Source organism: Cottoperca gobio, chromosome 17 (genome assembly GCF_900634415.1).
Source record: "Cottoperca gobio chromosome 17, fCotGob3.1, whole genome shotgun sequence".
In the NCBI taxonomy this organism is placed as follows: Eukaryota; Metazoa; Chordata; class Actinopteri; order Perciformes; family Bovichtidae; genus Cottoperca; species Cottoperca gobio.
This window is the reverse complement of record NC_041371.1, coordinates 7185418-7210885: the sequence shown is the minus strand read 5'-3', so window position 1 is coordinate 7210885 and position 25468 is coordinate 7185418. Positions and strand designations below refer to the sequence as shown.

Sequence of the window (25468 nt, the reverse complement as noted above, 5' to 3'; positions counted from 1 at the left end):
TACCAACAACATTTACTTTACAGACATGTGGAGTAGACATGTTGTAACTGTAAAGCAAAACACTAGCAGGGTTATTTCTGATTTACTAACATGTACTTTCAATACTGTAATTGTCCAATCCGTGCCTGAGTATAATGTAAGGTACAGTGAGCACAGTGAAGACTGTCACCTTGTTTGTCTTGGCGTCACTGGGGATTCCCTCGGGGACAGACACCTGTTCAATGTGAAAAGTGAGTTGTGAATATATAAAAAAAAATATGTATAAAAAAAAACAAAGCCTGATTGTCGAGCCTCGATCTGAGTGCTCACACTGTCCTTGTAAAATAGAAAATAAGGCGGCAGGTCGGCCCCTGTGGAACGTTGTGGACACAGTCAATAAAGATAACTTAGAAAGCTCAGAAGCAGGTAGTAGTTTGTTTACTAGCAGAGGTATGTCACGTTACACCATACAGTTCACATCTGTGCAAAGTTCATCCTGTGTGTTGAGACATTTTATTTAAAAAAGACCCAGCGTCTCCAGGAGGACGTGGACAGTATCAGAAAGATCAAAAATACAGATACAACTCAAGACCCAAGCCAAGTTCCTGTGCCTTGCTTACCACCTGCTGATTAAAGTGAAGGGGATAGAATAGATAGTTTTTATTTATAATGTTTGGAAGAATTCAGTAATAAAATTGTCTAATCATATTTTCGTTGATATAAATGTAACTGATTGGCTTTTGATATCAGACTAAAGATAAATTAGACATTACAACTCTTGACTTTACACAGCAGCCGATCTTTGACATATATTAATATACACAGTGTTATCCTAAGAATTAAGATAGCAGAAGTAGAATATAAGTTTAAAACAAAATACAGGATTAATTAGAATTTTAAATGATCAGTACAAATTTCAGAATTTCGTCCCATTTCAGAACAGGGTTGTGAAATCATTGGCCATGCACAAGAGAAAGCCACAAACCATGAGATTGTTTTCATTACACAGTTATAAGAGGCTCAGGGTTCTCCTCCTCTGCATTCTCTACCAGTTTATTGGTGTCAACCACACCGGGCTGTGACCGCTCATTGCTGAAGAAGAGTGGGTTGTCAAAGGTGGTCAACTTGACAGGGAAGGATAAGCGAGGAGCGAACTTCTTGAAGAGGAGGAAGGCAATGACTGCCCCCGTGGCAATCCCAGTAAGGACCGCCACAACTGCCAAAGCTGTGTGGCCACGCTGACGAAGATCAACTATTGCACAGATTGAAAAAGAAGATGATGATCAGCCTAAACAAAATAAGTGACAATATTGTGAGAAATAAAGAAGGTGAAGAGGTGTTACTTACATACTGATGATGGAGGTGTTGGTGTTGGTGGTAATACTAGAGAGAAAAGAAGGGAAATGTGACAATTGTACACTAAAATCTGGCTACAGGATATCAGCCTAATAATGGACCAACCTGGCAACAACGGTAAACATGGCGTAGTGAAAGAAGAATTCACACTAATTTCACCGGCTCTACCAGCTGGGAGTGCACAAGACAGAGCCGAGTAACAATAAGTTCCAGTTTTACATCTATTCATAAAACCCTGTTTACATACGTTAACATTCACAATCACTTATATGCATCAGGCAAGTTTACAAGGGCAGAAAGCTGCGGTTAGCCAGGTCCAAAAATGTATCCTGCTCTGTCTCTCGGCCAAGTCACGGCAATGATTTATGACTATAATTGTCTAATCTTACAGTCAATCGTTTCAAAAGATAAAAATATTTTGTAGTGATCTTGGCATTATACCTTTGGGTGTTTTGCAGATGTAGGGTCTGAGATGAACCTGTCGGCCTGTATTCCATTTCCCATCTAGAGAATTAATCCTTCCGTAGCTTCGATCTGTTTGACCTTCAGCCCAGTTAGTGTAGTCCATGATTGTTTTGTCCAACCACAACCACTCCCCTGGAGACAAAGAGATTTTTCTTTAGTAGTTTCTTTTTATTCCAGCTGTCTCATTTAATGTTCTTTTTTACCTTGCAGGAAACAATAGTCACACTTTGTGAACAATACAAATAAATGATGAGAAAGAATAATTCATTAATGATTTTAAAACCATTGCATTTATTTCCAAAATAACCTTAGAATGAATGAATTTGTCTCCATTGGTTATTTACCAAGCATACTCTTTCTTTTTATATAGTATTATCTCTCTGTGGAACTGAATAGTACCTTTCTTGAAAGAACAGAGAATGTGACTGTACCTCTGCGAGTTTTATACAGGCCAATCCAGAACACGGGGATGCTGTCTTTAAATACGTTTACGTGGCTTTGAATGAATTCTTGCTCAACGCGATCTTCAATACTGGCCAGTGATCCACCTTCACAAAAAAAAAGTGTTGTCCTTATTGAAAGCTACATTCATTTTAGTGCCTAGAAATATCTTAGACCATCCACCAAAATGACTTACCATGTCTTAGACAGCTAGTAGATGCATCTGCCCAATATTTTGCTTCTGTGAAAAATGCGTAACAGTAACCTTGAAATGGTATCCAGAAGTAATTGTGGCCTGTGCTTAATATATCTGGGTCTTCAGGGCAAACTCCTGGAAAAACACTTGACACTGTTGGTGGTATCTCTGTAAATGAGAGAGACAGTAATGACATTGAGTTCTACTAATTAGATATTTTCATACTTTCAAATCCAGTGCATTGAAATAGGCACTATTTATAATATGTTATAGAGGAACACTGTGTCCCGTCTAAAAGCATATAAAGGTAAAAGGGTAACATCTATTTAATTTATTCTGACGTGTACAGGATAATAACTTAAAATTAAGACATGTTGGCATTTAGTATGGGTTACACATTCATTTATTCAAATGAATATTAATTGACATACCTGTAGACCTCAGACAAACACTGTTCATGGTCTGATTGCAGTCAGCGGTCTTCCATTTTCCATCCACATCCACGAAGACACAAGGACGGTCGCTGCTTGGTTCATTTACACCCCAGTAAGAAAAGCTGAGGTGCCAGCCATCAATAAATCTGAAATACCCATCGGTCTGAAAGCAAAGATTGATCAGACTGCATTTAGCTGTATTATTTAACAATTTCTAAATAATGTAGAATCTCAGATTTTTACAGCAATTAATAAATAAATGAATGACATTTTAGCTACATTAGCTGCGTGCATAATTTGAAATCTGTCCGCCGCTTTGGTCCAGACCAGTGGTCTTCACAATTTTTTTACGTGAGAGCCACATTGATAGGACAAAGTCAATAGAAGAGCCACTTTTACCGCAAAGTATGAAAAGCTACATCCAGTCATAAAAAGCCTGTCTGCTTATTAATCTGTCATCCCACCCAGAACATACAATATACAATGCAGCCAACCAATACATTCAATAACAACAGGATTAACTTAATACTGGGATGATGTTGTCAAACTCTGCAAACAATATTTCAGCTGAAGCCAAAAAGCAGTTTTTCACAATTTGAGTCTGAGAAGGTTTTTTTGCCCGAAACTAAATCCATGCGATCTCAAAAGATGCCTCAGTTAATCGTTCAGCTGTGTTAGTTGTCCTGTGTACGAGCCTTTGTTTTCCAGAAACAGAAGAAAGCTGCTCTATCTATATTATATATTTATTTTGTACTAATTTCTCTTCCAGTTGCGTGAGTTTCGTTGAATTTTGGATGCGTCGTTTGGAAATGTGGCTCCAAATGACTTCGCTTGAAACCAGAGCGGGTTTGTTTGCACATTAAGCACAAAGGGTTCGACTCGTGGAGGACAAATAAAAATTCCTCTGTCCACTTGTCTTGAAATGTACTTTGCTCGTCTTGTATGGCTCGTACCTTTCTTTTATAACGGGAGCAGCTGTTGTCTGTCCACAAACTCCATCTCCAACATCTTCCTCTCGATTTGCAGTGGTTTGATGCTCCAAAACCAAATCTTAACTTTCCTCGTTTGTCACGCTTTGTTTCTGTCCACCTGGTGTGCAGCTTTTTTAAATAAGAAATCGATCCATTGTACGTCTGTAGAAAGACGTGCTAACTAGCATGTAATGGTGAAACGAGTCGACCGGAGCCAAACTAACGCAGGTATGAAGTGTCAGGTTGGTCGTAGTATCCTTCAATTTAAATGTTCGAATTTAGCGATATAAATCATTTTTTAGCAAATGTCCATATTCATAAGCATGCTTATGATAACATATTTTTAATGAGCTTAAGTGTATTTATTTCCAAATGATTGACCATATGTTAACATGCTAATACACTATACTAAGCACTTTACCATTGTCATTCACTATAATGCAAATAAATGTTTTTCTTTTTGAAATGATAAGGTAAAATGTTCAAAGTAGTTACAAGCAGAGGTTAGTCATCTTACTTTTCTATGTGCTATTTTAGAGGCTTTCAGCACTGTACCTGATCTTTGTTCAGTCCAATCCACACAGGAGCTTTGAGACTCAAAGCCAGCAACTCAACATAGGCCTGTGTCCACTTATTTCGCAGACTAGCCAGTTTAGCACCATCTCCTTCACAGAGCTTTTTGGCTGCATCCCAGCTCATTTGTTGAGTAACAACCTTGATAGAGTCATTCAATATTTTGACATAGTCGCTAGAAAGTGTTGGTTCAGGGGAGTCTGGGAGAGAAGGGTCTGTTCAGGGTGAGAAATTAGACACATTTAGTTTTTCCATTCATCTTAAGACCAAGACCTCTGTTGTACAGATGCTTAAGACTCACTTCCTTAAACCTCCAATAACTGATTTTGACTGAATGAATGAGTTGTGAAGACGGCATTGACATATCATCACCTTTTAAATTCATACGGCACATTTCTTAGCAAACACTTGCTTTTTTTTTTAAATTGCAGCATATCCAGCAATTACACAGAACATTAGCTTTCATTTGCCGTCATGCTTCTCTCGTGCCTCTCTGCTGTTTTAGTGCTTAGCAAGTATTGTACAGTGGGTTTTTAGACCTTTTAACTGAAAACAACTGAATAAAACAGCTAAACAATGAGCTGAAACTCTATATCACGCGCCATAGAGCAGAGGGAAGCTGCACATTCTTATTATCTGTAGGTTCATCTCTATGAGCGACCTTTTTCACATTGTCACATGGTTTTTGTCACTTAATCGGTTATAGCCGCTTTAAGAAATACTTCAAGAAAATATGCAAATCATTGTGTACTAATGTAAAGTCATTTTTAGACCGTATGTATCGAAGAGAAAGGTCAGAAGATAGGCTCACCAACATTCTTAAGACAGACAAATCCATTGGTGTCATTGCAGGACTTTGGTAACCATTTCCCAATACCAAGGGAAGAATTCATATTTATGGCGGCACAATGTCTCTGGTGAAACACAGAAAGAGAATAGTGAGCGTACCCCTAACAGCAGTAATAATAAGTTCAATCTTAAAACATGTCTACTGAGGCAACAAGATTTTTTCAAGAAAGCAAGCAAAGAGAGTGATGCGGCAGTCGAAGCTAGCTATGTGGTGAGTGAGATGATTGCTAAGGCGGGAAAGCCATTCAAAGATGGCGAGTTCATCAAAAAGTGCATGTTAGAGGCTGCAAGTATAGTCTGTCCGGAAAAGAAGGGTCAGTTAAGCAACATCAGCCTTTCAGCCAACACAGTGGCAGAGCGCATTTCTGACCTGTCGGGTAACATATACGATCAACTGCGTGAGAAAACTAAACATTTCCGTGCATACTCAGTCGCTCTTGATGAGCGCACAGACATCACTGACACTGCTCGCAATGTATGTCCGCGGTGTTGACGACAATTTTGATGTGATGGAAGAGTTGCTCACAGTGATTCCAATGCATGGCCAGACCACCGCTCAGGAAATATTCCGCCAGCTGTGTGATGCCATTGTGGATGCCGGTTTACCATGGAAGAGGTTTGCTGGAATAACAACCGACGGAGCGCCATCAATGACAGGGAGGAGAAATGGACTGGTGGCACTTGTTCAAAGAAAACTGGGAGATGAGGGTGTGGAGGAGGCCATTGCTCTGCACTGTATTATCCATCAGCAGGCCCTTTGCAGCAAATGCCTGAAGTTTGACAATGTGATGTCTGTCGTGAAATGCATCAACCATATCAGATCCAGGGGCTTAAACACCGCCAGTTCCGCGCCTTTTTGGAGAAAATAGAGTCAGCATATGAGGATGTGCTCTACTTCACCGAGGTACGTTGGTTCAGCAGGGGAAACGTCTTGAAGAGGTTTTTTGAGTTGAGAGCAGAAGTGAAAGCCTTCATGGAGAAGGATGGGATGGGATGTTCCTGTGCTAAGTGATCCCAAATGGCTCATGGACTTAGCTTTTCTTGTTGACATCACACAGGAGCTGAATGTACTGAACAAGAAATTACAAGGCCAGGGGCAGCTTGTCAGTGCTGCCTATGACAACATCAGAGCATTCTCCACAAAACTTGTGTTATGGAAAGCCCAGCTCTCTCAGACAAACCTCTGCCATTTCCCAGAATGCAAGGCACTCATGAATGTGGGCACACCATTCAGTGGTGAGAAGTATGCTGATGCCATTGTAAAACTGCAGGACGAATTTGATCACAGGTTTGCAGACTTCAAGATACACAGAGGCCATTTTCAAATGTTTGCTGACCCCTTCTCCTTCGATGTGCAAGATGCCCCTCCTGTGCTTCAAATGGAGCTTATTGACCTGCAGTGCAATTCTGAACTCAAAGCCAAGTTCAGGGAGGTGAGTGGAAAATGTTTGAGAGAGAATTGCCCCCCACCTTCCCTGAGCTTTCCAGGATGTTCAGCTGTGAACTCTCGGTCAATATAGCACGCACTGAGGGATTTATTGCTTCAATCGACTACATTTGACAAGATGTTTGAGTTGTTAGAGTGTAATGAAAAGTGGTTGTGTGATTGTTACGAAACAAAAGTGCACTCTAATGTGTCTCCAAGTCATGAAAAAGTAAGTGGCATCTCTATTTTGACAATTAAGTTTTAAAAACCTCTTACCTGTCGGATTATGTTTATATGTCTTAATACATCCGCAGCAGCCTGCAATGTAAACCAAGATATTACATTTATTTAAAAATAATAAAAAAGCATTTAACTCTTTACAATAGTGAATATAGATTGTGTCAACGTGATGTATACTAATACCCATATATCCGAACTATAAAATGCTTGACGATAGTGAATCTAAAACAGAGGAAAAGACAACAGAGAAATGAAATGTCACATTTTCACACACACAAGTGATCAGGAGTGCTACACACAGTCCACTCCCATTACATTATAAAACACAACACGGATTCTGTCCACTTACTTTAAAGTCCAAGTTGACATATTGCCTCGGTCGCCCATCAGTCCAATAAAATCCCATTGAATATGAATTGTGAAAACCAATCCAAAGGTCTGTAGTAGGTGCGTCAGTCATTTGTGAAATCAAAAACACTGAAAATGTAACATGAAACAATGATTTAAAGATCAGATATTTACATGGTAGTTTCCCCCCCTCCAGTTAAACCTAAATATTAATAAAACACAATGCTATCTTTCCCTTTACTTCTGGATGTGCACTGTACAGTACACCTGTTTCTGACATGTAGGTCGACTATAGACTGGACAACAGCAGAAACAGTGACATTCACTGTAGCGCTGCACGATTATGGCCAAAATGATAATCACGATTATTATTTTATTCATTGGTTTTAGTGACAACATTTCTTTTATTGCGCTTTCACATTAAATAAACAGCGCACTGCTTTGACTTCCATGTTGTGCTACAACACTACTAATGTACAAATTAGGGTTTTACCATATTAGAAAGAAACTGCGATATTACATTTTCTGCAATTTGTATTGCGATATGAAAAAATGGTATTCACCACTACATTTTAAAGTTAAATGCAGCGGTGAGCGGAATACTATTTTCAAAACTCAAAATGTTAATTTAACTCCTCCATCACCAAATACAAAATAAATACAAAATAAAGAAAAGTGTCCGATGTAATGTCAGCTAATGTATCTGTTACCTGCCATCTCAAGGTTCTGCAATACCTGACCATGCAACCATGAACAGGAGAAGAAGTTTAGAAGATCGCTGTATATTTTATCAGGAAACAAACAATATGTGAAACAAACCTTCCACATGTCTTGAGGAAATAGAGGCCAAGTTTCCACCCATAGCTTGGCATTGTTTCCTCGCTCCATCCCATGTTAATTTCTGGTTGTTAATGATGCTGTAACACTAGAGGTGAGGAACGATAAGTAGATTTACAAGTCCTGAAAATACACTAAATACAGCCACTCAAACATTGTCCTCGTTCGTACATCGATTCCAATTCCCCATGACAAAACAATTTAATATGACATCTCAAAAGAGCGTCAAATAAATATGTATGACCTAAAGCAGTGGCTCTCAACCTTTTTTGGCCCAGCGCCCCCGTACCCATAATCGTTCGTCCATTTCTCCTGGAACATTCCGCATCCACCTTTCTCTTTGTTACACTCGCCATGCCACGTTCGCTGATGTCAATGACAGTCTCGTTTAATATTGAAGTTTTTGACATGACGTGACCACGTGATGACACGTTCCTCTTGTGTTGTGTTCAAGGACCCTGACCTTGGCCAGGACAAACAGTCAGTCGCCGGTTATATTCTATATCTGACTAGATTAGGATTTTTTTTTTTTTCTAAAAAAAAAATCTAAAATATTGCTTCCAGCTCCCCCAGACGTCCTCTGAACGCCCCCTGGGGGGACACTGCCACTCCCATAGAGAAACCCTGACCTAAAGGATCTAAATGTAAAAGACATTGTTGTAAATCAAAGGCCAATGTCATTGCAAGCTCTGATCATTACATTCTGTTCTATTCTAACAGTTTTATTCCCAGCCATTCAACACAACTCGTTTCAAAAGGCTTAAATTGACCTCTGACCTTAGAGTTAAGTTTTTTCCAGTCGGGGGGGCAGCCACCTTTAGGGGCCACTGTGGGAGCCACAGTGGAGTTGGCAGGTGATGAGCCACTGCGTTTACAGATGGACTTGTGCTCAACCCCACAACTGTAATCATGCCAGAACCCTGTGAACCAATCCAAGACATGAAAGTCAACATGTTAACAAATATTTGAATTAAAATATAACATCAAATATGGGGTTAAATTCTAAATACTTAGAATTGAACAAGAAAGAGAAGCCAAGGTGAGCTTTTACATCTCCAACTCCTCAGACATGCAACCAATTTAACTATACTTCAGGTGAAAAACTACTCACTTTGGAGCAGCATTAAATCAGATTGAGGTTGACATTACTGGTGTGTGTGTGTGTGTGTGTGTGTGTGTGTGTGTGTGTGTGTGTGTGTGTGTGTGTGTGTGTGTGTGTGTGTGTGTGTGTGTGTGTGTGTGTGTGTGTGTGTGTGCGCGCGTGCGTGCGTGTGCGCGCGCGCCTCTCGCTGTTTCGGGGCAGAAGTTATCAGAATCAGATCATATATAACACAGTTTTTAATGAACTATTAGTGTTGTTTTCTTGTCAGATTGACTCGCAGAAAAAATAGAATTAAAAACGTTTCGATTCAGAATCGTTGCGTCATCTGATCCGGCTCTTCGGATCGGCCTTTATAGAGTCCACCGATCTAAATATTGAAACCTATCTTCGGATAGCGGTTGGTGGGCATTGATCGGAGCCCCTGTTATTGTTTGGGATCATCACATCAGATCTTTTCAGACATCCCTGTGGATTGAACCTGAGTGGGCGATGTTCAAAACCTGTATTGCTGAAGCTGCGTTAATGAGCTGTGGTCTCAAGGTTTTAGGTGCCTCAAGGGGCTGTAACCCTCAAACACCGTTGTGGACCCCGGTGGTCAGGGAAGCCGTCTGAAGAAGGAGTCCTTCCGGGTTATGTTATCCGGGAGGACTCCGGAAACAGTTGCAGGGTACCGAAGGACTAGAAGGGCGGCAGCCTTTGCCGTGGCAGAGGCAAAGCAGCGGGTGTGGGAGAAGTTCGGAGAAGCTATGGAGAAGGACTTTCGGTCGGCACCAAGGTGCTTCTGGAAAACCATGGAGGAGGGAAGCGGGGAACCATCCAAGCTGTGTACAGCAAGGGTGGGACCCTGCTGACTTTGACTGAGAAGGTTATCGAACGGTGGAAGGAGCACTTTGAAGAACTGCTGAATCCGACTAACACACCCTCTATGGTAGAGGCAGAGCTGGAAGCTGATGGGGGATCATCGTCAATTTCCCTGACGGAAGTCACTGAGGTAGTCAAACAACTCCACAGTAGCAAAGCCGCAGGACTTGATGAGATCCATCCAGAAATGCTGAAGGCTTTGGGTGTTGAGGGGCTGTCTGGGACAGTGCCTAGGGAGTGGCAGACTGGGGTGGTGGTTCCCCTATTTAAAAAGGGGGACCAGAGAGTGTGTGCCGACTACAGGGGTATCACACTTCTCAGCCTCCCTGGTAAAGTCTACTCCAAGGTACTGTAAAGGAGGGTTCTGCCGGTAGTCGAAGCTCTGATTGAAGAGGAACAATGCGGATTCCGTCCTGGTCGTGAAACAACGGATCAACTCTTCACTCTCACAAGGATCCTGGAGGGGGGCCTGGGAGTACGCCCATCCGGTCTACATGTGTTTTGTGGATCTGGAGAAGCCGTATGACCGGGTCCCCCGGTTGATACTGTGGGAGGTGCTGCAGGAGTATGGGGTGAGAGGGTCACTTCTGAGGGACATCCAATCCCTGTACGCCCAAAGCAAGAGTTGTGTCCGGATACTTGGCAGTAAGTCGGACTCGTTCCCAGTGAATGTTGGCCTCCTCATGGACAGGATATCGAGGCGTAGTCGTGGAGGAGAGGGGTTGCAGTTTGGTGGTCTGAGGATCTCATCGCTGGGAATGAGCCCTTAGCCCAAATGAAGGAGTTCAAGTAACTTGGGTTCTTGTTCAAATGGGTTTTCTCAATCGGGTGGCTGACGTCTCCCTTAGAGATAAGGTGAGAAGTTCAGCCATCCGTGAGAGACTCAGAGTAGAGCCGCTCCTCCTTTGCGTTGAAAGGAGCCAGTTGAGGTAGTTCGGGCATCTAGTAAGGATGACACCTGGGCGCCTCCCTAGGGAGGTGTTCCAGGCACGTCCAGCTGGAAGGAGACCCCGGGGAAGACCCAGGACTCGGTGGAGAGATTATGTCTCCTCACTGGCCTAGGAACGCCTCGGAGCTGGCTGATGTGGCCCAGAGAAGGGAAGTTTGGGGTTCCTTACTGGAGCTGCTGCATCCGCAACCCGACACCGGATAAGCGGTAGACGATGGATGGATGAATGGACATCAGTTCCTGGCAAAGTAGCTTCTTATTTAATGTTTGCTGTAGTGTAAAACTACACTTGCTGTTACCACAGGACACCACGGGTGTCGCTGAATTAACTATGGGAAATCTTAAGGATTACAATTTAAATACTTTGATTTCTCATTTGCATGTGTGTCAGTGAAGGTGAATCATATTCCAGTGCACTCACCAGTAGCATACACCATGACAGCACAGTTCTCATCATTATTCTTGAAATCAGGCTGACCTTCAGCCCACATTTGAAACACCACCGGAGAACCATCCATCCACCTTAATACAACACAAACAAAGCAGTTGAATTTTGGCACAAACACATCTGACCATTTCCCAGGTTGGTCATTTGAGTGGGTCCCCAAAAAAAATTGTGTTTTTTGTACATTTTGTAAATAAATTCTAAATGTAATTGTTTTACTTTGTTATTGTCATCTATAGTGGTTATTTGCATAAAAACTGACCTCAAATATTTAGGAAATAAATTATTGTATTTTAAATTAAATATTAGTTTTGACCCAAAAAATATATTTTACTAACTGTAACTAAATTACATACAAACACATCATGATAACGCTATAATCTACTGCTGCCCAATACAGCGTTTGAATAAAGCCTGAACGCATTATAATATAAATCCATAGCACCTGCTGCTCCTGCCACAGCTAAGGCTAAGGCTCTCATCCTGACGACTTTAACATCACGGTTCAACTACGGTCCATTACACCACAAATAACGAGTTGATGAGCGTCAGAGAGAGAGACGGTCGGTGCTGAGAGCAGATCCTACATATCAATATCACTGCATTGTGAGAATATTAATAACATAAAGACAAACTTATTCACATCTAAAGGCTTGAGCTGTATTATGTGTGTTATTCTTCCAGGTTCAAAACTAATAAATAAAAACGTATTTGAGATGTTTTATACACTTCATACTTGTAATCATATATTTTTTCTTGGGACGTATTTTTCCAAGAAGTCTGACTTATTTTTCAGATTTTATTTCTCATTTGTATTTAATTCATACTCACTCGAATGTTCCATCAAGGTCTATGTTCAGGCCTATCCAGTAAGAAGTTTGAGTTTTGGATATCTGCACACACAGACAGAGGCAGACTCTAAAACCAGCAGTACTTCCATTTCAGTTTCTATGGTTATTGCACTTAAATTGTTTTTCGCTTTAATTGTTTAATGTAATATAAATGTCTCTGCTTACCTGTTTCCACAAGAAGACACGTTCAGCTTCACTGTCGATAGTAACCAAGTCTCCATGCTTCTGTTGGCAGAAGCTACGAGCATCTTCCATGGCCATCGACATACTGTTGATAAAATACTGAGTCCCATTCCGTTCTATCCACCCGTCTGAGGTCTTATTGTATTCTGAAAATATATCATCAATACATCTGTAAATTTGATTGTTCCTTTCTGTATGGAGTCAGAAAGGCAGTTTAGATTTAATGGAACCACAGAGAAGGAACATGGTAATATCACCGAGCTTACAAATACAATTGCCTTAGATAATAACCCATATGACCGTTACAAGAGCAAATAAACATATATTTGTGACTAGATATCACTAGAGGTCATTAAAAAAATGTTTCTCTAAATTGGGACTCTGAAATTGAGAAATACATTTTATTTCAACTCTGATTACAAAACTCATCACATTATTTAGGCAAAAACTGTGCCAAATGTATTTATAAATATTTTGTATATTGTTTATGAAGCTAAGTTTGTACTAAGTATCAAGTACTGCGTAGTGTGAGTCAGTGTGAACATAAGCCAAAGACTGGTGATGGTTTCTAACCTCTTAAGAGGCTTACCCGAATTTACCCGAATTTACCCGAAAATACCTACAAACGACATACTCAAATTAAATTGAAAGCTGCTCTTCAACCATTTGCACCAGCTGCATGATTTTGGTCCCATGCAAAAGATAACTTTCTTATTGCTCTTGCAAAATAGTGAAGAATCACTCCAAGTGCTTCTGGCACTGAGTAATAGTGGTCTGAATATACTAAATTTGAAGAAAATACACTCCGCTAGAATTTCTTTGTTGAAAAAGATGCCTGAAGATGGGTACAGCTAGTAGTCCCGAGCTGAAATACACAATAGAAACATAGAACCAAGTGTTATCAAGTTCACCACCAAATTTCAGATAAAAAGGGATAAAAACTTAATTTATTAGACAGGTTTTTCTAAGATTAACACCAGGCATACACCAACTGCAATTTGTACATATTATAATATTTATTAATAAATATTATTTTTATTTATTTATAAATAACTATTATATACCCATATTCCCTGTTAGTAGTAATCACACAGAGTAAGTGAAGTATAAACACACTTCCTTATCAAGTTGACACTCATTGGCTCATGAAGTTTGAAGATAAGCCATAGAAGCTCCGATTGGCTCAAATTAAGTGTCAATCTAACGCTAAGATTCCACCTAACATTCAGGAAGTAACTGGACAGCGCTGAACGCACAAAATATTACGTTATGACAGTTTATGATAACAAAATGTAAAAATCGATCAGCTGATTTCACAGATTCACAGCTGTTCATGGACTTTTATCGATGTTCACGGTGGATATCTTTTTACCGGAAACGAACGTGTGGACATCTGGCAATGGTTTAGGAGCGTTTTTTTCAAAATATTATAGGTAAGTGGGCTCAAAATTATAATTTGGATTTTGAGTGTGCTTGCTAGTTTGAGGAGCTGATTGTACCTGCTGTTGTGATTTTCATCTCAATATCTAAATAGACGAGATTCTAAGCTTTCCAAAAATATATATATATATTTTTTTTTTCAGGATTAGGAAATGCACATGTACATGGCACAATAAAACTCCAGCTGGGCCCGCCGAATCTGTATTAAAAAAAACTAAATAAAGACTTGTAAAGAGACCAGAGGACATATAATTCACTGATTGTATCTAAATGATGAAGCAGCAAAAAACTGATTTTCATTTCAGTTGTACTTAAACAATCATATAAAAAATAGCATATTTCTGTGCAGTCACAAGCATAATTGCACACTTACCAGGAGCGACAGGGTCTGGAGGTGGCTTTGGAGTTGCTCCTGTGAGGACATAGATTACAAATAAATATATTATATAGAGTATTAAGTTGATAGTGGGAAACTCTGGTTTGATATTAACACCTGAACACGCATGAAGAAGACACTGCTGAACTTCGCTCGCTCAACTTTTAACAAATGTTACAAAAGAATTTAGTCGCTATTTCTTTGAATCCCCACGTAACCAAATGAGCAGGCTGTACCTGCACGGATCTCACACAGCCATCCACTGTACTTCTCACATTGGACAGCATTCCAAGAATCTAAATATTCCCAACCAGCTCTAGCAACTCTGAATTGAGCACAAGATTGCACATGGTTTATATTGTTTGGCTCTCCGTTGTTCCAGTTTTGGAAGTTTACCTGTAAACAAAAGCAAACAATTAAACATGCAATGACAAATGGATTTATTTTCATTTAATTGAGTTCCATAAACTAAATATGATTTACTCAACCATTGTAGAAAGAGAAAACTACAAACTCACAGGTGATCCATTGCTCCATATGTAACCGGTGACTGGGTTGGGGGCATGAAGTCCGATCCAGACTGGTTCAGATCTATAATGGACCAATTTATATTAATGATTTAAACATGCAACCTGTGTAAAATGTTGTCGGGAAAAACTTTTGCCTAATTTCATAGTTATCTAATGATTCTGTCCCAGTGTTCTCCTAAACACTAGCCACCTTTTATATTTAGCCAATTTTGTACTCTCTTGAAATACTTGAATTTCTTATTTAATCATGCTCATCACTTGATATTAACTTTGTCAAACAGGACACATTTACAGCATCTTGGAATATTAACAGTGGTCTTTGATGCAACTCATGGGGATGGCCTAGTGGCCTGATTGTACGCCTTCCAAAACAAACACCAGAAGGTCGTGGGTTGCCACCATTGTGCCCCTGAGCAAGGCACGTAACCCTGAGTTGCTCCAGGGACACTGTCCCTGTAGTTAGTTCACTGTAAGTCGCTCTGGATAAAAGTGTCCGCTAAATGACCTGTAGTGAGACTGAGACTGGGTCATACTGTACCTTAGTATACGTCTTAGATCAGCAGCACCGTGGATGCTGAGCAGGTCTCCTCCGATGGCCCTGCAGTAATCTCTGGCCTCATACCAGGTCCTCGTGCTGATAGATGAATCTGAAAATAACTTAAACAGAAGGCAAACATTCTGCTTTAATTAAAGGTTTAAAGTAGTTTCACTTTACATGTAAATTAATAAAATGATTTCTCCAAAGACACAACTACATGTTATGATGCAACTGTGGTTCTCTCAGTGTGTGAATGACAGAGCTTCACATGGGTCATTATCTTCATTATTGATTAATGTATGATTATTTTCACATTGAATCATTTAATTAATCAATTAATTGTTGATTTTTTCAAATGTCCATCACGATCTTCTAAATCATTTGTCTGACCAACTGTTGCCTAACCAAACAATAACAAAGGTATTCAGTTTATTACGATAGGCTGAAAGATCAGCAAAACTTACATTTGAAAATTGTAGATAAAAGAAAAAGTCTTTATATTTAATAGTCTTAACCTAAGATTTGGTAAAGATGAGTTTGTCTCAAGTTGTGCCTTATCCAGCCCTTGACAGAGCATATCATGCATAACTTATAAACATTACATAAACGATAGTCGAAACTCTTGCCAGACTCATCAAGCTAACTTAACTCAATGGCAGAACCAAGGTTGCATATATATTAGAAATGCAGGTATACTTGTTTCACTTATGTTAAGCTGCGTTAGATTTTACCTTATAGCAGACATTTCTTGTCACTATTCGAGTCCAGCCGTCCGCGCACATGGGAGGGGGAACAGTCGGTGGTGCAGGGGTTAAAACTGCCCCCTCTGCCAGGTGTTTGCAGATGTATTTCTCCTTATTGGTGCAGGGCAGCACATCCCAGAGGCCAGCAAAAACCCCAGTTTGCATGGCAACACAGCCCTGTTGGTGACCTTGCATTGTTGAGGGAAAATGGTGAAATGTCAATTGTGAAGCTACCTTCTGACACACCTTACAGATGGAGTTTAAGATTGTTCCATACCTGGCATCTGAGCATTCCAGTGAGTGTACGTCACAGAGTCTGTGTTGGTCCACACAAATAGATCAATGTCTTTCTGGTTTGAGAGGCCGAGCCAGAAGTATTTCTCTGGTCTCATCCCCACCAAGCTGACAAGGAAGGCATTGTCCACTCTGGAAATATTTGCACAATTAGGAACGCAGGATTTCTCATAATGAAGTACATTAATATCTTTTGTTTGAGTTTTGTTTAGAAATCCTCAAACGTCCCATTACATCGGAGCTTCTGAAATTTAGCTTGCTCATTTTTACCCTTTTGAAACATCAGCTAAGTACGAGTCCGAGCTCTTGCAGTCATCTTTGGCTTCATCAAACGTCTTTGTCTCCGTTCCTACAAAGTAGCAGTAGGAGCCATATCTTTTCCACCCCTGGGTTGTAACACAAAAAAGGGAAAATATCATTAAGTTGTTAGTGTAAATATTACATTTTCAGAGAACACAAAGCTAAACAAAACAACCATGATATTTGACACTCTGCATTTCTTTGGCCGAGTATTCCACACTATGTTGAGATATCTGATGTTCACTTTCCATCATGTATTCTCTCTTTGAGCTAAAGATAAATTGTGTCCGTATTTAAATTACAGGTCATTCAAGCTGTAGGAAGTAGAGTTTGGGGCTGGTAATAAAAACCATCAGTCACTTTCAAATGAATATTGTACTTTCTCAACAACGTTTTCAAAATGTCGTAAAACCCAAGAAGGTATTTAAGCGTTTGGATCTTTCTGCACTTCATCATCAATGCTCCGTTTTGTGGACACAAATTGACCATCAGAAAGTTTTGAGGTAGAATACCGAGCCCTGTATGAGACACAGGGTTTAACTTTGTTTATTTCCCAGAGACAAGCGTGTTTTCATGCATTAGAAGAAGTGAAGTTCACGCACAGTCTTGCAGTCTACATCCTGCTCCACTTCATCTCCAGAGGGTTGAGAGGCACTCCTCTTCATACAAAGGAAGCCATGTTTCTCGTCACACACACGGTCAGCCCAGTTCCCATTCTGCAAGAAAGGAGCACATTAAAACGTTTATCTATGTCAGGGGTGTCAAACATACGGCCTGAGGGCCAGAACGGGCCCACCAAAGGGTTCAATCCGGCCAACTGAATCAAATCAAATTTATTTATAAAGCCCAATATCACAAATTACACATTTGTCTCAGTGGGCTTTACAGACTGTACAGCATCTATCGCAGCGCACAAGGAAAAACTTCCTAAAAGAAACCCCATAATTAAAGGGGGAAAAAATGGAAGAAACCTCAGGGAGAGCAACTGTGGAGGGATCCCTCTCCCAGGACAGACAGACAGACGTGCAATAGATGTCGTGTGTACAGGATAAACAACATAGTACAAATACAACATCCATTTGACAGAAATTATGTTGTGATCAAAAACAGACAAAGTATGGATGAATCCAGGATAATGTCAAAAAGGCTTCCGGGTGTCCGGCAGGACAAGGGCAGTAGGCTAACTTTATCAGTGCCATATGAGAGACAGGAATTCCGGGGATGATGCCCTAGATGCTGTGTTAGTAACATACAATTACATAAATACATACAGATAGAGAGGGAGAAGAGGGGAGAGGGAGGGGGGGAGAGGGAGAGGGAGGGGGAGAGAGGAATAGAAGGAGGAGAGCAGGGAGGTGTCCCCCGGCAGTCTAAGCCTATAGCAGCATAACTAGGGGCTGATCCAGGGCAAACCTGAGCCAGACCTAACTATAAGCTTTATCAAAAAGGAAAGTCTTTAGCCTACTCTTAAATGTGGAGAGTGTTTCTGCCTCCCAAACACAAACTGGGAGCTGGTTCCACTGGAGAGGAGCTTGATAGCTGAAGGCTCTGGCTCCCATTGTACTCTTAGAGACTCTAGGAACTACAAGTAACCCTGCAGTCTGGGAGCGCAATGCTCTAGTTGGTTTATATGGTACTATGAGATCTTTAAGATATGCTGGAGCCTGACCATTATTTGCTTTGTAAATCAGGAGAAGGATTTTGAATTATATTCTGTATTTTACCGGGAGCCAGTGCAGATGCAGCTAATACAGGAGTAATATGATCCCGTTTCCTTGTTCTTGTCAATACACGTGCCGCTGCATTTTGGATCAACTGCAGAGTCTTAAGCAACTTTTTGAGACAACCTGATAACAATGAGTTGCAGTAATCCAGCCTTGAAGTAACAAATGCATGGACTAGTTTTTCTGCATCATTTTGAGACAGGATGTGTCTTATTTTTGCAATGTTACGTAGATGAAAGAAGGCAGTCCTTGAGATTTGTTTTATGTGGGAGTTAAAAGACAGATCCTCATCAAAGATAACGCCAAAATTCCTTACAGTGGTGCTGAAGGCCAAATTAATGCCATCCAGAGCTTCTATGTCATTAGAAAATGCGTTTTGGAGGCGTTTGGGGCCAAGTATAATAACTTCAGTTCTGTCTGTGTTTAACATCAAAATGTTGCTAGACATCCAAGTTTTTATGTCCTTAAGGCATGCTTGAAGTTTAGCTAATTTATTGGTTTCATCTGGTTTAATTGATAGATATAATTGGGTATCATCTGCATAACAATGAAAGTGTATAGAGTGGTTCCTTATAATATTGCCCAAAGGAAGCATATATAAGGTGAACTTTTAGGTGAATAAGGTGGATTGAAGAGGAGTCATTAATTCCTCTGCTCTGCTGTTCCTATTTGTCCACTGGGGGTCACACTGTCTTAATAAGATATACGCTGCTATAGACCCCAGGTGCTTACGTACAGACTATGTGACACATTAATGTCAAGAATAGGCTGCTGTTAATGCAGGAGGCGTTGAAAATGTCTTTTTGGACACAGATTGTGACACATGTTCCAATTTCTTCACAGAGGTAAATGGGAAGCCAGTGTGCTTGGTGTGTTCACAGCACCTTTTAGAGATTAAAGAATATAGTATTCGACAGCTATCAGTCTCATCATGGAGAACAATTCAAGAAACTTGCAACTGACAACAGAGCAGATAAATTAACTGTTGGCAGGTTTGAGGAAGCATCAGTCTGCTTTTAGTGTTAATCAAGAGATGTGTGAGACATGAAAGGGCCTTCCCTTAACTGTTGCTTCATAGTTGGAGGCACACTCAAATATTATTGTATGCCGTAGCATCGACATTTCCCTTGATTGGAACTAAAGGAGTTTTCATATACTCAGTGAAATAAAGTGTGATGCATAGCTGCACAATTTGCTGGTTTGCTTTGAAGCAGGATGGCTTCATGATTTGCCATCATTGGACAAATAATGATACTTTTAAAAGAGGCTAGCATATGTACTATAGCCACATGGTGCTCCTTACCTCTCCCCTGATGAGAACACAGTCGTCTTCGTCAGTAAAGACAGCAGGTTTCCCAAACTCCCAGCTGGTGAAGGTGACAATAGAGTGGTCACTCCAGTCAAACAGCCTCTCTGTCCTTATGTCATTTAGTCCAATCCACAGCTCGTCAGTGGACGCTGCAGACATGGAAAGAAAGAAAAACCTTTCCCTCAACCGCCTGTGATATACTGTATCTTTGTTCTGGAGCTCTGCCACTTGCAATCATTGATAGGGAAGGTGGAGGCATACTGGGCCAGAGATCTGTGTCCAGCATTGACAAGTAATTCTTACCTGTGTTATTGAGGTGCTACACATAGTGAACCCTAACCCTAAAGCATTCAAGGCAACCATAAAACTTGCAGGAAGTTAAAAAAGAAAAAACTGAACGACTTCCCAATGCTACATGATTAAATACAAAACAAGATTCATCAGGATCAGATAACAGTTAATTATCAGTCATGTTGCTTGTTTAAAAAAGCATCTCGGTTTTTACCAGTTGGGAAAAGTGGAAGCAAAAGAGGAGGTGGTCGTCAAAGTTAGTTTGACGTTTGTCAAACTGGACGAACATATTGCGTGTGTCAATATGTTACTTAAGAATATGATATTGACGAGTTGGGCTCATATTTTAAATTTCCTGGGAAAACCGATTACCTCCCCAATCGCACATATTAAAAAAAATAGGAGTATAAGTTGTCAAGTATGTTGAGAATCAGGCCTTTTCATCTCCCCAACAATCCTTCCCTAACAGTCCTTGGTTTGAACCAAGGAGTGAAATAGGTAACACAGAGACTGAATATTATAACGACTGAATATTATAACGATGATTCTTAAATGCTCAAATCAATGTGTGATTAGAAGAGACTCGAAACTAGGAGATATAATTGTGTGATTACTAATTAGATCTAATAGATGTGATTTAGAAGAGACTCGTAACTAGGAGACATAATTCAAAATGTAATTGTGTGGTGTAAAATGTAATTGTGTGGTGTAACCATTGTAACATTGATACATGCCATTTTATGAAGTAAACTATGGAAAACATGTTCAGCACAAAGGCCTTGTCTTAACTCACTGACACCTCGCTAAACGCGTGGCCTTATCACAAACTCACTGGCGCCTAGCTTAAGGATGCTCTTGTAACCCATTTATAGCATGGCCTTATCACTAGGAACATACCTAAGATGTTGTTGCTCACCAAGAGCGTACATAATGAGCGCTGGAAAGAATATATATAGATAGAAGATAGAGGACTCTACAGCAAGGCCGTAAATGGACAAAAGAGGTGCATTGTTAAATCCTAAGACCGTCATCAAACAATACGTCACGGGCATATTGTAAACCGAAGGAACAAATATGGACTTAGGAAGAGCGGAGCAGAGGCGAGCACCAAAGGCCTATATAAGAAGAGAGCTGACACAAGCTCGAGGTTATTTCCTTTGCGACTTCATTCGAGATGAGAGATGTGAAGACTACAACACCAAAAAGACTCTGGAAGAAGTGATCCAAGCGGCTGACCGAAGCGCAGGATGGGAGTAACCACTTTCCCAACAGCTTGGACTCACAAATTGGATCTTCAGAGTTTTCTATGCTCTCTCTGCAAATGGACGACTGACACGGACTAACCTCATAGGACTTTCGACAAAGTCAAGAGCGGCCCGGAGGCCTTCGTCACACAGAAAGAATAGGATTGCTATGCATGGCGATCCGACCTCTCTCTCTCTCTCTCTCTCTCTCTCTCTCTCTCTCTCTCTCTCTCTCTCTCTCTCTCTCTCCAACCGATAAGTAAATTAGATAGACATGGCATTAGTGTGTTACCGGTGGTAGCCGCCAAATTCACATTGCTATTCATTTTGACGGGATTATTGGTGCAAGCAATCGCTATATTCTAGTTAAGACGGAACTTGATAGGATTAGGACTCGGACCCGTTAGTTGGAGAGTTGGTCGAGACTCGCCCCTGAGGGACCAGGGCGCGACCTACGCGGATCTAACAAAGTCAACAGTCACACTGGCGGCTATAGATGGCTGAGACTGAAGCTCCTAACATACCAGAAAACAAAACACTGTTATTCTTAGATCCATACCATCAGAGGGGCAGGTATGTAAAGTTTTGCCTGAGGGTGGCAGCAGAGGAAAGGCCTGCAACCTCACAGGTGTATTGTTTGTTGCAAAGATTTAATTTGTATGTCCTCACGTACCATAACCAAGTTGAGAGATGACAAAGCTTTGGTCCTCCACATCACGGATGCTCACTAGGTCTCCTCCTTCTTTGCGACAGGCTTTCCGAGCTTCAGACCATGTTTTCTGAGTCCTATTAAGGTGGAAGCAGTGGCCATTGTAGGGAATCCAAGGTCTTGAACAGAATCCTGTCACAGCAGCTATTCATGAAAAGAACAAGGAAATATACGGATATATGTATACGGAGTCACAGATACCACACAATTAACCAAAGACAAAATATTAGAATAAAATGTATATTTTTCTTTACCTCGAGTAGGAGGAGCCACAGCTCCTTCACTGTAGCAGATGTAGCCCAGCTTCTTGCTGCATGTTGAACTTTGCCAGGAGTACTGGATATTACCATCAGCAAGTGCACAGTCTTGTCCTGGCTCAGGAAGTGGATGTCCTATAACAAGAGGATGGTAAACATGTCAGAGTCTTACACAAGCGTAATTTATAACACCTAAGGGAATTAAAATGCTTTCAAATGACACCATTATGAAATGTAATACAAAGAAGAACCGGAGAAACAACAATGAAGAACCATAACTTAGTTTGGGTGTGTGTATGCCTGCGTGTAAACGTCATCTTGTAATGAATGAAGACATAAGGGACAGCATATTTGGAAAATAATTCAAAGAATAAATGAGAATGATGGGCTGGTTGAGAGCTGGGCTGAGGTGATGATTTGCCTGAATATTTTTGATATTGTGGTGAAAAGTCATCATGATGTTGAAAATGAGTTGGCATGTGTATATCGAGGATACTTTTTTTTAAAGATCTAAAATACAGCAAGTTTCACTGGAAATGGAGATGGTGTACTACATGTGACTTTATAAATGTGCACACTATTCTGTACACTACGATGACTAGATATGAATGCAAACAGCAAGGCTGACGTCCCTTTGATCAATTAATTTACTGTTATTGTAAGTCTTGAATCTAAACTGCTCAACAGTCAGAAGTCCTCCGTTACATATCTGCAGTGTAGCTGGGGACCTTGATGTGGTTTGTCAGTATTAAGTAAAAATGATATTAGTTTTACAACTGAAAGGCAACATGGTGCGTATAAAGTACAGCTGGGGATATATCAGAGATGCAGTAATCTTAGCATTATAAGAACAGCAACACAGAGCATTGAAGTGGATTTCAAACTTACCTGAGTCCCAATTCAGATAAGGGTAAGGCTTCCCATTGGACCACTGCCAGCCATGTTCTGGGTCCTTTATCAGCCCAGTCCACAGCTTGTCCCCCTGTCCCCTGCCCTCTGCCCCTAGTAGTGCTGTGTGTGTGTGTGTGTGTGTGTGTGTGTGTGTGTGTGTGTGTGTGTGTGTGTGTGTGTGTGTGTGTGTGTGTGTGTGTGTGTGTGTGTGTGTGTGTGTGTGTGTGTGTGTGCAAAACAAAGATTATAAAATAATAATGAGTAATAATAATATATAATATAATAATTCATCTATAATATATATATATAATATGACTGCTGTCATAACAGAATCATTTAAATATATTAATACAAGTCACGTAGTAAAGAATGTATATTTAAGCATTTTTTTCAATCACATTTTTCATTATTAACTCATTTTTTTTAAAGTTGTTGTTGTTTTTATAAAGCAGTTATTGATGAAGATCAGAGTCGGTGACACCTTACCTGTGATGTAAGCCTGCTCGTGAGGATCTGTGATACTGAGCAGAGAGGCCAACTGCAGTTTGCAGCTGGCTTCAGCTTGGGGCCAAGTCAGAGCCGAGTGTGTGTTGAGCTGGTAATACGCTCCTGTTGTAATGTGTTTATTCCAGTGTTCTTTGGCTGTGAAATACACATACAAAAATATGGAAATGCTCGAGGCTGATTTAAATGTAATCTAGTGGAAGGTCATAAATTAAATAATGGCCATTATTATCCTGAAATCCTTCATTATCCACTTCATTATACTTCAAACATTGTGCATTGCAACCATTCTCTCACTACAGTAAAATAAAACAAGCAGTACTCACAGTTAGTTGGGCAGAAGCCCCAGATTTCATTGTCATATTTAGTTTGAACCGCACACCAAAGTCGTTCATCGGAGGAGTCCTGCGTAGTGCAGTCTGTGTACCAGTTGTTTTTGTACATGAAGGGAAACATGCAGGGCCTACCATTTGCATTTCCTCCAATTGTGTAAAACTCTGAAAGAACAAAAAAATTGCTGCATTACTTTAATAACATCTGTACTAATTAAAAAATGTATGGAAATATATGACGCATTACTAATGATGCAAAATAATTCAAAGCTGGGATGGAGTCCATTCAATGTGTCTGTTTTCATCTTCTTAACTCAATTGAGAAAATGTGATCCATCTAAAGATTTACAAATAATTGGCGCACTAATTCCTGGTGAGGAGTTAGTGTAGACGAACAATAGTGTTTTACACTGTACCTCTGTATGTTCTGGCACAAGCTCCATTGGACGTCCCTGTAATGGTGAGGTGGTTATTGGGTCCTACTGTTCTGGAGAGAACGGCTGTGTTATCCGCAGTGAGCTCAATGTAAAGCTCTTGGTCTTTGAGGGCGAGCACTGTTCCATTCTTGCATTCCCACTTTTGGAGGTCGCTGTTTTCATCACACTCGTAGAGGCTTATTTCACTTCCCACACTTTTCCCCTGGGCTCCCAGACACTGATGTGCCCATTGAACCTGAAGTCGGTCACCAGTTGTCCAGCGTATGTTATAGCAGTAGCCATTACTTTTGACCAAACAAAAACCAGTAGCTTTAGTAGTTAGTCGAAACGCTGAATCTGTAGATAAAAGAATGTGCAAATAATTAATAGAACGGAGAAGAAAATCAGCAAATCCTCTAAACAACGCTTTGTAGTTTACCACAAGAGTTTTATCTAATTGGATTTTTTGTTACAATATTACTGACAATTCTTCACAGAAAAACAGAAACAAACCACATGTCTCAGTTATAGTTACCAATGTTTTTAACATACCTGCTCTGTAAAACCCCACAAAAAGCTTAAAATGAATAGTTGGAATACTGTACCATCTGAAGCCAAACATTGTACTGTTTGGATGAGGAGCACAAAGGCTGTGCACGTTATCTTCATTCTTAGTATTCCTCTGAGATGTCTCACGGCTGAAGACTTCATTCTTGCATTTGACAGAGAGGATTCAAAGAGTTCTGCGAATGATTGTGGAAAGAGGAGGACTTTATGAACACTTACCCAACTTGTCACCTCATGTCGTCAGGTTTTTTTTTTCCTTCTTTATTTAATGAATCAGCATAATTTCTCAGACTTATTTGTCAACTATTCCCGAACTGGGAGGGACAAATACTAATATTTGTGCACTTGGGTGTTTCTTTGCAATTGTTACAGCCCTGTGGAGTCTAGTGTTAAGCGAAGAACATAAGCTGGCGTACTTTGCCAATCGACAAAATAGAATCACAAACACACGATCACAGATGAAACAGCTGTGGCTGGCACATAAAGAAAACATCTGC

General features: G+C 40.4%; 1 protein-coding gene across 1 annotated transcript; it reads right to left on the bottom strand.

Moving 5' to 3' along the window:
* Positions 1-395: 395 nt before the first annotated feature.
* LOC115022384 (macrophage mannose receptor 1-like) lies at positions 396-25137 on the bottom strand. Its single transcript, XM_029453365.1, has 32 exons — positions 25010-25137; positions 24405-24761; positions 23983-24153; positions 23639-23794; positions 23150-23272; positions 22259-22396; positions 21969-22148; positions 19755-19909; positions 17330-17443; positions 16698-16813; positions 16411-16559; positions 16122-16321; positions 15391-15509; positions 14841-14913; positions 14559-14718; positions 14320-14358; positions 12489-12652; positions 12304-12365; positions 11449-11549; positions 8893-9035; positions 8098-8203; positions 7280-7407; positions 7114-7152; positions 6967-7008; positions 5227-5329; positions 4398-4630; positions 2869-3034; positions 2438-2605; positions 2232-2348; positions 1777-1932; positions 1327-1362; positions 396-1231 (listed from the first exon to the last, which is right to left on the bottom strand). Exons 1-32 carry the CDS (start codon positions 25113-25115, stop codon positions 981-983), a joined length of 4371 nt encoding a protein of 1456 aa, XP_029309225.1. The 5' UTR covers positions 25116-25137; the 3' UTR covers positions 396-980.
* Positions 25138-25468: the final 331 nt, after the last annotated feature.

Bases quoted from the DNA above. Each gene is read 5' to 3' on its own strand.
- LOC115022384 (XM_029453365.1), bottom strand. From the start codon at position 25,115: ATGAAGTCTTCAGCCGTGAGACATCTCAGAGGAATACTAAGAATGAAG. The intron at 16,560-16,697 runs GTAAAAATGAGC...AAATATTTCCAG, and splicing joins TTAGCTGATGTTTCAAAAGG to AGTGGACAATGCCTTCCTTG. The intron at 7,009-7,113 runs GTATTAGTATAC...TTTACATTGCAG, and splicing joins TTTATAGTTCGGATATATGG to GCTGCTGCGGATGTATTAAG.